Source organism: Cryptotermes secundus, unplaced genomic scaffold (genome assembly GCF_002891405.2).
Source record: "Cryptotermes secundus unplaced genomic scaffold, Csec_1.0 scaffold3621, whole genome shotgun sequence".
Classification (NCBI taxonomy): Eukaryota; Metazoa; Arthropoda; class Insecta; order Blattodea; family Kalotermitidae; genus Cryptotermes; species Cryptotermes secundus.
Genome location: NW_019741342.1, coordinates 11974 through 24335, shown reverse-complemented (window position 1 = coordinate 24335; position 12362 = coordinate 11974). Strand labels below are relative to the sequence as shown.

The following is a 12362-nucleotide window of genomic DNA, read 5'->3' as shown; positions in this document are numbered from 1 at the left end:
GATGTGGAAAGCAAATGGAAAAACTACCACATTATCACTTTTCCTGGATAGTCTCTTTCCAAAAACAGAAGATCGCATTAAGTGGAAGAACTGTTTTGGAAGAGATTGTGGACCTGTCGTCTGACAGATTACTGATGAATGAATATAGGGTTAAATATTTCAGTAAAATTATCATTCAGTTGCAAATTTTGTTTGCTGATTTCATAAATGTGAAATCTATCATATGTATCCAAGGTTCGGCCTTTCTTGCTGATATATGGAACTTCTAATGTTTTGTCTATCGTACTATAGTCATGTGTGGTGTCCAGTATATGTTGAGCAAATTTGGAGCTTTGTCCGTTACTTTTTATGTCTCGTATGTGTTCTTTGAATCTGACCTTAAAGGTATGTCCAGTCTGTCCTATATATTTTAATGGACAGTCAAAACATTGTAGTTGGTAAACCCCACTAAGATTATACATATCATTTTTGTCATCATTTATTTTCAACAGATGTTTTATATTTTTTTGTCTTATATGAGATAGGGAATATTGAGGTTGGTATCTCATATAAGACAAAAAACAATATAAAACATCTGTTAACATATATGTTAAACATGTATTTGCCTGATGATGGCTATTGATAGCCGAAACATGTAGCAGAACCGTAGCTGGGCACTGACATTGATATATATCAATGTCAGTGCCCAGCTACGGTTCTGCACAACAAATATATTTGTTGTGTTGTGATGGTTAATAAAGAAGTTGTAGTTTCAATTCATAAAATGATATAAATTCAAGGTAAATACATTATTTTTCCATTCAGTTTACAGCTCAACACTGAATTATTTAAATATTCTGGATAATTAAAATCAAAGTATTATTTAAAAGAGATTCATGCCACAGAAAATTCTTGCTATAGATTTGCTGCAAATGCCAATATCCTAACTGATAAGCTCACAAACCGTAACACCATTTCATTTTTTTGTTTATCTTATTACATATTCTAAGAGTCTTTATCATTCCCACTTCTACGTATGCTTAACTAGTTACCAAACAGAATATTTCCATATTTCAGGGGTCTTCCTCAGCATGTTTATCTGGTGTTTTAAAAATTGATCAGGTCTCACATTAAAACTCAGCATTCAACATGTTTTTCTATCTTTTGTTTAATGTTCTACAGAATCCACTACTGCTGACATTCATGGTTCTTTCAAGGAGATATAACTACAGTCTGGACATTGTTATACTTCCATCTAAAATATCAACATAATGGCATGTGTATCGGGGCTTGTGACTACAGATGGGGTATGGATTGGATATTGGATTTATTGACCACTTACAGATCATACTACAAACAACTACAACGTTATCGCTATTTCCACACTTTACAATTCGCTGTTACACACACTAGTGTGCTTTCAACATCCAGAATATATACAATTATATAACAAAACTGTACAGGCAACAAGCAGAAATCATACAAAATCATGAGAATGAACATGTTCACAGTATAGGACAAGCAAAGCAAGACATAGGACATATAAGAGCCTTATACTTGGTGGTCAAGCTTACAACTGTTCAAGTGACTAAGCTGCCAGTGTAGCATAAGATACGTAAGATAGGCATGATCTGCTTTGCAAAGCCTGTATTGACAAAGGACTAGTATATAGTGCAAAATGAAGAATTTTCAATAACATGCTATTTGTGCGATATGTATACTTGATGAAAGGTCAAGCATATTCTTAAGAGACAAACTCATCCTCGTCAGAGACAATGTTACATAAGGGCTATGGCTGCAAGGGTTCATTTGGGGAAAATAAATCTCTGATCATGAGTCATAATGGGCGGTAAACCGCCAGTTGTAAAAGAACTCTGGCTTTTGAATGAGTTCAACTGTGAAGTGTTAGCCAGGGGGCAATGGCATGACCACAGAAGCTGAAGGATCTCCATTGTTAAGATCTGTTACCAGGAAATGACTAGTGAAAGCAAACTGAGAAGACTTAGAATGTGCTCTAGTGGCCTGTAAAGTGTGCAGATCAGCTATAGCACTGTAAGTAGTTCTACATCGTGTGTATAAGTGGACAATAGAAACCAATCCAACCCCCAACTATAGTCACCGCTAAACCGTGATAATACATAATAAGTCCTTATACTGATACATCTTGTCAAAAAAAGGTAAAATGCTGCTAGATATAATATACAAACATAAAACAGAGCATCAGAAGACAAAAGTAACTGTGTATTCAGTCACCACAAAAGCCTGAAATAGAGATGAATTGTTGTTTCTCTTGTAGGCATTTGTTATTGCATACACCAGTGATTTCATACCCCGAATGGTCTATAAATATGTGTACTCTCCAACAGAGACCCTGGCAGGGTACATTGACTCATCACTCTCAGGTAAATATGGCCTGTCTACTTATTTTACTGGTAGGTTATTTGAAGATGCTGTCAGCAGCTCAGACTATACAGTGTCAAATAACTGGATGATGGTGAATAATGACTTGGAAAAGATATGGAATGAAAAAGTCACTGCCAAATTTAACTCTTTCAAGTGTGATTTAAAAAAACTCATCAAATTGTAAGCCCTGAACAGATATAGAAATTTGTTTCTAAAGATGTAAAGGTGTACCAGCTGAGTACATGCACTTATGGGAAACACAGATCCTACAATAGGTTTCCATGGGACACATCCCAAAGGACTTCAAAGGTTTAAGGTTTTATTACAGAAACTGTTTGGGGGAACTGAAAAATATCATGAGGACATCATCGAAGACAGTAGAAGTAACTTCCCACGGCAGCGGCCCGGGTTCGATCCCGGGTCTTGTCAAGTGGGATTTGTGGTGGACAAAGTGGTGCTGGGGCAGGTTTTCTCTGAGTACTTCCGTTTCTCCTGCCAATCTTCATTCCACCAATTGCTCCACAATCACTCTCACCTATCATCTGGGGCTGGTACAATAGGCCAGAAGTGGCCACAGTACAAGGGATTTAGTCCCACCCCACAAGCAATAAAAAAAAAAACAGCCAAGATTCAAACTGGGCAACTGCCAAATACAAGTCACAAACATTACTACTTAAGACAACTTGCTTGATCACAGTCTCATTAAATTTCAGCAAAATGAACTCAAGAAATCCATTCCACTTCTAGTTCAAAATTTTTAATAATTTTGTGTTTTCAAAACCCAAAAACCAAAATATGTAAGATAATAATTTTAGCTATTTTATAAGTGTATGAAACTTGGTCACCTATTCTGAGGGCAAACAAAGATTGTGGGTGCATGAGAACAATAGCCAAGGAAAACATTAGGGCCTAACAGTGAAATGGAAAACAGATATAAGAAACTTCATAATGTGTACTTTTTACCTGGTATAATTTGGTGAGAAAATCGAGAAAAATGGGATTGGGGGCACATGTAGTACACATGAAGAAAACAAGAAATGCAACTGTTTAAGGAATATCCTTGTACTCGTACCAGGAAGACACTCTGTATGACAAAGCTGTATGAACAGAAGACAGCAGTCAACACAAAATATAGGTAGTCAGGATGATTTCCTGGTACAGTAGAAAATGTCTTAACAGAGGTCATGCACATCTCCATCAAGTGACCCACATCAACTACCAATTAGAAAGTAGTGTATAATCAGAAAGAAACAACCATGAACACAAAGTAATAGAATGAACAAAACATTAAACTCCTTAGTAATTACAAGTTAAGCACTGATTAGGCTACTTGCAAATGATAATATTATGTTAGGTTACTGTTTCTTAATCATCTTCACATGAGGTGGGCTGAACGTTTTCAATGTCATATGAAGAGGTGGGGTACATACACGCTGTTCACTACTTTCAGTTAATTATGCTAATGCACTTGTTTTTATAACATTACTACTGTGCTGCAGAATTCAATACATCTGACTATCGCCAAGACATGGGAGCAGATACAGAAGAAGACCCCCCAACTTGCCAGTACAGAGGTTATCGCAATCCTCCAATACATGAAAAGAAATATGATTTGTCTCCACAGTACTGGCACGTGTTTGCAGCCCGGCTAGCCTTTGTTGTAGTGTTTGAGGTAATGTCAAGAGCAAGTGGTCCCTCTGGATTCACACTACTCTAATTCCTTCTATTAATTCTTTAGTATAAATCACTTAAGACTTCATATTGAAAAAAAAAACTGCACGCCATTTCTTTTTTATTTTCAAATCTAAAGATAAAATAATTCCTGCTGCTGCTCTGTAATTTTCAGGTATGTAACTTCTATATTTCTTCTTACTACCAGTAGCATACTCTGCTGGCCTATCTTGAGGCAGTAACTGAATGTAGAAATCCAAAATGATACACATGTCAGGTACAGATCAGAGTAATTGGCATCAGCACTTAACACATGTTTACTATAAATATAATTGACATTGGCACTGTATGTCATTTGTATCTTTGTAGTTAATGAATAAGCAGCCTCCGTCCATAGTCTAGAGGTAACGTTCCCACCTCATGACTCGTAGTATGCGGGTTCAAAAACCTGGCGGAGGTCGTCGAATTTTTAAGGGCGGAAAAATTCAGGGAACAAGTCCTCCGGGAGGGACTTTAAGCCGTGTGTCCCGTGTCGTAGCTTTACGGCACGTAAAAGAACCTCATATCTCCAAAGGAGGTCACTGAGCCAAATTCAAGGACGTTTCCCGCCCAACAAGTAGTCTCTAACACCTCTGATAGATGGTGGAAGCATTATAGATACCGCCAAGCTAGTGGAGGCCGAACTCGCTGGCTCGGTCGGGACTGATGGTACACACCAATATCGGTAGGGTATAGAGACTGGCAGAATATCATAGAGGGAAGCACAATGGACCAATACTGGTCTAAGTGCATGGGGAAACCCACCCTCTCCAATAACTAACTAACTAGTTAATGAATAGATTGAAAAGGGTTTGGAAGAAAGCAGTGTTGGCCTAAATTAAGGTCCTTCCTGTTATTTTCATGCAGGGAATGATGAAAACCACAAGAAACCTCAGCTGGGATAGCTGGTGTCCTGTCTGAGATTCAAAATGGACACCTCCCAAATACAAGACAGAGGCATTACTGTTTGGGCAAATATGCTCAGTTTTGGCACTATATGGTCAAATAATTATAATTACAAAGTGCTCCTTTGATGGTTCACAGCCTCAGTAGTTGACACTGTGTCATACAATACAATAACTCATGGAATTAATGGGCTTTTGCACTTTCTCCATCGTCTGGTATTCTAGAAAATATAAAACATGACATTTTGGAAACTGGATCTGTTTCCATCCTCAGGTGAAATGGGGGAAGACACCTACTCAGTGGGACCCTTAGAAAGAGCTAATCTCAGTCTAGCAGGCCAAACTGCATAGATGTCTTCCCCTTTTCACCTGAGGATGGAAACAGATCCAGATTCCGAAACGTGGTGTTTTTTCTTTTTTCTGGAATACCAGACGATGGAAAAAGTACAAAATCCCAGTAGTTCTGTGCATTATACACCATCATCAGAACCCTTTAGTATTTAATACAATAACTGTATAAACAAACTTCAGTAGCTGGATGACCAGGATGTGATTCACACACCACCACCAGAATGGCTGCAGGGACCATACAGTTTGGTTATGATGAATATGTAATACACGATTCTGTGATATGTTGCATGCTGCACTGTAAACATATGCTTCAGATGCTTTACACATCTTCTAGCTCAAAGAAATAGAAACACACTGCTAACTTCAATGTTTCAAGCTTCTCAGAAACAATTACGTTGCTTTTATGATACCACATGATACATTAAATATGTCTACCAGACTTGTTTAAGGTATAACTGACCATCTCTGGGCTATTTTTACAAATTACCAGAAACATGTCAAAGGTTTACAATATTATTTATTCATAACGTCTTACTATTATATGCTGTATTTTAAATGATCGTTTCTGAACATAAATGAAAGAGTACATATTAATATATGTCCTGAGGGCCTTCCTTAAAATGTTGCAGCTATATAATTTAAACTTCCATGGTCACACCTTAAATATTTCCTAAATTTAACAGGTTGTGTATAAGAAGAAAAGAAATAAGAGAGCCATTATTGACTTTTATTTTTATTTTCCAAAAAGAAGTTCTCAAAATGGCCTCCATGTTCACATACACATAACTCAGCTCTCATGAAAAAAAGAACCTTACAAGGAGATAAAAACTGAAAACATATTCATTTTACTTGCAAATTGTTGAATATGAAATTATAGTTCCTCTTTAATATCGACTTCACCGGCATAGTCCTTGGCCATTGAGTGTGCAAGTAAGGAAATTGGAACTTCAGGTCCCCAACCAATCCAACACCCAGGATAATTTTTGGACAGCCACTGATGCACTTCATGACTGCAATGTGGTGGAGCAATGTCATGCTGAAACCACATGTGCAGATACGTATTCAAGGATACATCTTCCAATAGCCCTCCTAAGTGTGTTCAAAGAAAATTATGGTAATCACAGCCACTAACTTGTGCCAGTAAAATGTGAGGGCCTATGAATAAGACAGTCACCTAAAATTCCAGGCTACAGGTTGACAGAACACTTGCTGCTGATGGTGAGATTGATCACATGAGGAGTTTCATCTGACCAGCTATGTTCCTTGTCATTAATGGTGGCCTCAGTCCTAGTGAAGCATAAAACCTTGGCTGTAATCGCAGGGTCTTCAGCTAACAACTATAAAATCCAGTGACAGAATTCATGTCTTGTAGATGCCCTGTTTGCTACTAACACTTGCACAGACTGAATGTCATAGGGACACAACTACTGCTCTTGTAATGCACAGTGTACAGAAGCATGGGAGGTATCAATACAAGCTGCAAGATGTCTGGTACTGATGGTAGGCTGTCCTTCAACGACCTTGAGGATCTGCTTTTTCATCTATACATTGCATATAGAGTGTGGACAGCCAACATCTGACAGCATTCCATGAAATGTTCCCATTTCTAATAGTCAGCAGTCAACAGGAAGGAAAGTATGATGATCCGGAATTCTGAAATTAGGGTATTTTCTTTGTATTTTCTAACAAAAGTCTGTTGTACTCTTCTAACACAAAATGCATATGTGCTAACTGAATGTATGAATAGTCACTTTCCATGCTGGATCAGTATGTAACGTGCTTTCCCAGCTTAGACTGCTTCAGAATGGCTCAAAATGTGACATGTATTAGTCTTTATATGTCCACATTACAGTTATACATATTCAGAGTAAGACTGCCAGGTAGTTTTAACACAAAGTCTGGCGTGAAATGGATCTCTACAATTACCATGTGACACAAAATTATCTCAGAATGTGTTTTTCAGAATATGACAGCAGGAGCTGATATTTTTTAATTGTGATAACTCTTATGGAAAGCCCTCAGGGTACATTTTCATATGTACTTTCTCACTTATTCTGATGTCCAGAACCATCCTCAAAAGTATACCATGTAATAATGAGACATCCTACACATGCACACATGCACATACTCTCATACATAAAAGCTTGTAGTGATGAACAAGTTGTCCCCCCGCCAATCATATCTATATTAAAACAATGATTCACATTTGTTCAAGAACAGGCCATTGGAATATGTGAAATCAGAGATTAAAGAAACGAGAATGAAGAAAGTAATGTAACAATGAGTTTCACAATCTGTAATCTTCAGTCAGGTAATGTCTGCATGATTAAGCCAAGAAGTGTGAAATGAGTGGCACAAGTATCAAGCACAGGTAAACAATTTATGTAAACAATATCTTACTGGAAAATGTCCCATTTGAGACATGTAGGTACAGACAGGAGAACACTTCATAACGTATCTTAGAAGCATAGGTTGTGAATATGTGAAATGGAGATAATTTTATCATGACAGTAGTTTTTATGTCATGTGTCCATGGTTCCGTAACTAGTAACGGGCTCTGGATGGGATAATTGATTTATTGACCCTTCTTGACAATTACAATTACAATTATAACAGGTTACAATCGATTACTGCCTAAGACACCATTTCTTACTGGGCTATGAGTGTCTTCTCTTTTACTGTGACCGACTTGATTCTGATTTAGAAATCGGTCACTTCTTCGGCTTCCATTGTCCACTGGTTAACACTCCACAGCTAAACACCAAACTCTCTTATGAATGCCAAATGATTGAACTCTCCCTCCTTAAGGCTCTTTGTCCCAAATAGCCTACCAGTGTATCACCGTTCCTTCTTTTCTGAGGGTTCTGCTCATGACATCTTCTTGTGGCTTGGGTTTTTTATCTGCAGTGGCTACCCTCCAACTGCTCTCACTACTCCCTCCTCAAGGACACTTGTCCCAAGTGGCTCCCTGGTAAGGTTCCCATCAATCCAGGTGCATCACTATTATCAACAATTTTTCTTTTCCAACGGTGGGAGCAACCATCCTGAGTGGCCAGCGCTCCCACAGTTCCAGCTCCTACTTCATGCGCGATCTCTTTTTCCATTTTGGAGGAGGTCAGACCCCTCCACAATGTCCAATTTTTTTATCTTTTGTAACCCACTGGGCATCCCAGCTGCTCATATCATGAACTCCAGTCCTAGGGTCTCCCTGAGGGTCTTGTTCAATTCCTTCTTGCTTTGTACCTGCTGTCTCAGGCATCTGTTCCTTATCCCATTTTTGCATTCCAGTTTCGGCTGATGCCTCCTTCCGAACATCGGTCTTTTTGAAGTTCTCAGTATAACATCATCCTTGCTTTTTCCCTGAAGCGTGTGTCCCTTGCGCCATGCCACTCTTGCATCGAGGGTCATCATTCAGCTGGCAGCGACCAATTTCTTCCAGAATCCACAGTTTTCCCGGGCCCCTTCCTCTGGATGACTGCGGCACCCTGAGGCTAGATGCTGTCCCCATTTCGCTTCCTCAGTCCTCCAACAGGTTTCACTGCAGCCTCTTCCTTAGGGACCTCTTCATGCACTGCCCCTGACTCTTTCTCTTCTGAGTTTGCCTCCAAATCCATGGCATTCCTTGCTTCTCAGTCGGCCTTCGTCTCTTTTGGCCAGGGCCTCTGTTCAGCCATTACCTTCTTATTGTTGGCGTTCAATTTGGCCAGCATTTCTTCTTGGTTGACTTTTCTTTCAGCCTAAATTCTGGCTTCCATCTTCTTTTGATGTATGTCCATGCATGAGACAAGAGTGTCTCAAAAGAACCTGGAACTTCTCATTATGGTCAATCCTTACATTTCATAACAATAGGAAGTTTCTTGATCAACTGATGAACTACTGACTGTGGAAGGGAGTCCTGCATCATGGGGGTAGATTATGGCTCTATTTCCAATAGTGTGCAGATGTCTCAACCAATAGTTTGGTAGTGGTGCAAAAATACAAAAATCTTCCCCCAGATTCCAATCAGGCAATCGTACTATATTTCTTTGATGCGCATAATGGAATTTCACATGCAACAGACAAGTTATACAAACTTTACTCTGAATTCAGATGGGGAAGCAGCTTATAGCAGAAAAATATTTTACTTTATCTTTCATTATTGATATATGTGCAATACTGTGAATATAAAGATCCCTCATTCTACATTTGCAGCACATCGTTTTTGCGCTCACAGGAATAATGGCATATGCAATACCTGATGTACCTGCTGAAGTACGAACTCAAATACAGCGAGAGAAATTACTGGAAAAGGAAGCAAAATATGAGCATGGGACACAGGGGAACATTAGTGCTAACTATGGTGAGATACTGCTTGCTCAGAGGGAGCGAAGCTTAATGGCTGCGGCTGGGGCTGCACGGAGTTGGTGGGGACGAAGACTCAGTCGTGTGTCAGACAGTTTTGATGTTCAAGAAACGACCTCAAGACAGCACAAGGTTAATAATAGTAACTCTACAGTATGGGAAGTGACAAGGTAGTGATAATCATAAATGTGCATTTGCTTCAAAGAATCTTAGATGGTGCTAATGTTGTAAGTTATAAACTGAAAAATATTCTTTACCACCCTCAATCATAGGAACAGGTTTGAAAATAAGTAGAAAGTGACTTTACATGCTCAATATGTGTGTATGAGACTAGCAGAACAAGCAAATTATGTAGGCTTTCAAAAACCAGTACACTACATTTGGCATAACATGGAACACAGATTTTAAAGCAGTTAATAGTTTTTGACTAGCTACAACAATCCCAAGGCTAAGAGTCTAATTATCTTTTCCCACCTCCCTTTGCAGTTGATTACTGGTAATTCTGTAGCAACAAACTCTCTGGTAACAGAACCAAATGGTTTAACAACATTAATACATGTCTGCAGTAGGAGATACAGTATAATGGAAAAGGTAAAGCTATCCCTGTAACAGGCTGTGAAGGTCCATTGGGTTGTGAGACGTCGAGGCTCCCACATTTTCTCTAGACCATCAGCACACAGATGGCGGTAAGGTTGTCAGTCTTATGCGCTGGCTGCCCTTTACCCCCAGGAAGATTCATGGTATTCATTTCTGCCAGAGGGTGAGTCAACCCCAGGGCCATGGTGCGGTTGGAAGAATTACGTAAAAATTGAAAAGGTCCACCTCATCAGGACTTGAACCCTCGACCTTCTGGCTTGTAGCATAGTGCCTCAACCAACTACTCTACCAAGTCCCCCAAAGTATAAAGGAGAAGTTCTCTTTTGCTTAAAACAGTGATACCAAAACTTTGGCTTATGAGTCCGTCTAAGAAATGCATCAGAGACAGTCCACCAGAGAGAATAAATTATGATGTACTTTAATGTGCACAATTATTTTAAGGAAAATTCACAAGAAAAACAACAATATGGATGGCGGTGGTCTATTTATTGGTTCAAAAACAATATCAGTTTTGTATAACCAGTTCCGATGTCACAGGCGAGTTGTACAGTTACTCTAACTTCCTTTCCATTCAAGAGACAAGTTTTGTGTATGATAATGTAGAGGTTTAGCTGCACAGAAATGGGTCAAATCATGTATGTTGAAAAGAAAGCGATATCTAAGGAAAAAATTCCCAGACTATATCAGATGGGAATTAAAATAATCTCACCTTCAAGGAAAAGTTTCATGGAGTAATTATGTTTGAGAATCTTACAGTTCAGCTTTCAATACCATTAACTACTGCAGTAAACTGGCCTTGTATAGGAGTACAATGGCAAGTATACAAGGTGTTTCACAACTTTAGGGCATAACTGCAGGAGGTGATTTCCTAGGTCTTTGTGATCAAACATAATTTAGCAAGTATAAATTACATTTTTTATGTTCACACAACACATATAAGCTGTTACAAATTCATTTCCTGTGGGCACATGTTTCAACATGTCATCATATGGCTCTTTGTATAGAGTGTAAATGAAAGCTGCAGACAAATTTTGGGCATGAGTTCCACATACCAAAACAAGAAAAAATGTCCATATCAACATGTGCCCGGAAACATTTAATTTGTGAGTTACAGCTGAAACAGTGCTGTCATTATGTATTCAATTGTTGTTGATGGTTTCGTAGGCCCACATGGTTTGCCACACTGGCTTACAGGCAACCACTACTGAGGTTTTCTCTTAAATGATCTGCCAAAGCTACTGGAAGATGTACCGTTGGCAGTCAGAGCACAAATGCAGTACATGCATGATGATACTCCTGTGTGTTTTAGCAATGCTGTGCGAAATATTCTCAATAACACCTATCAAGACCAATGGACAGGTAAAGGAGCACCCACTGCATGGCCTCTATGCTCACCAGCTCTGAATCCTCTGGATTTTTACCTGTGGTGACACCTAAAATCTCCTGTGTATGCAGCTCTGTTGACAATGAAGAGGTACTTCACTATTACATTGTGGATGCCTGTCAGACTATCCGCAATCATAAAGGTACCCTTGAACGGATGCGGCAGTCCATAATGAGACATGTCAAGGCACGCACTAAATGTCATGGAGGACATTTTGAGCACTTAGTTTCATTGTACTCTTTCATCTATAATTCATAAATTAAATGTTTCCAGACACATGTTGATTTGGACATTTTTTCTTGTTTTGGTATGTGAAATTTGTGCCAAAGTTTGTCAGCAACTTTCAGTTACACGCTGTATATGTATTTCCCATGATTTGTTAATGCTCAATTGCATATAAATAAAAAAAAATCGCATTACAATTTAAATGTTTGGTATTGAAACAATTTCTGTTAGCAGAAACTTAAAATATAATTAGAGATACTCAAATAAATGGCATGATGATGGCATTTTACATCAAAATATGTGACAAAATGAAAATGTAACAGAGTTTCTTTGATGCCAGTTGGACAGAAATAAGGTATTTTATACTTGCCACATACAATGCAATGGTATGCTTCATCATAAAATAGTATCTACAAATAAACTTTTCAACTCCCTCATAATGAAGGATCAACATTTACTATGAGACC

General features: G+C 38.6%; 1 protein-coding gene across 5 annotated transcripts in view; it reads left to right on the top strand.

Moving 5' to 3' along the window:
* LOC111872751 (anoctamin-4) overlaps positions 1–10343 on the top strand; it is a 61637-nt gene extending 51294 nt beyond the window's left edge. For all 5 annotated transcript variants that reach the window (XM_023866920.2, XM_033754824.1, XM_033754823.1 and 2 more), the window contains 3 exons: positions 2276–2381; positions 3882–4054; positions 9540–10343. In XM_023866920.2, the coding sequence (XP_023722688.1) occupies positions 2276–2381; positions 3882–4054; positions 9540–9863 (603 nt within the window). In that variant the 3' untranslated portion in view covers positions 9864–10343. The remainder of the gene's footprint in view (positions 1–2275; positions 2382–3881; positions 4055–9539) is intronic.
* The last annotated feature ends 2019 nt before the right edge of the window (positions 10344–12362 follow it).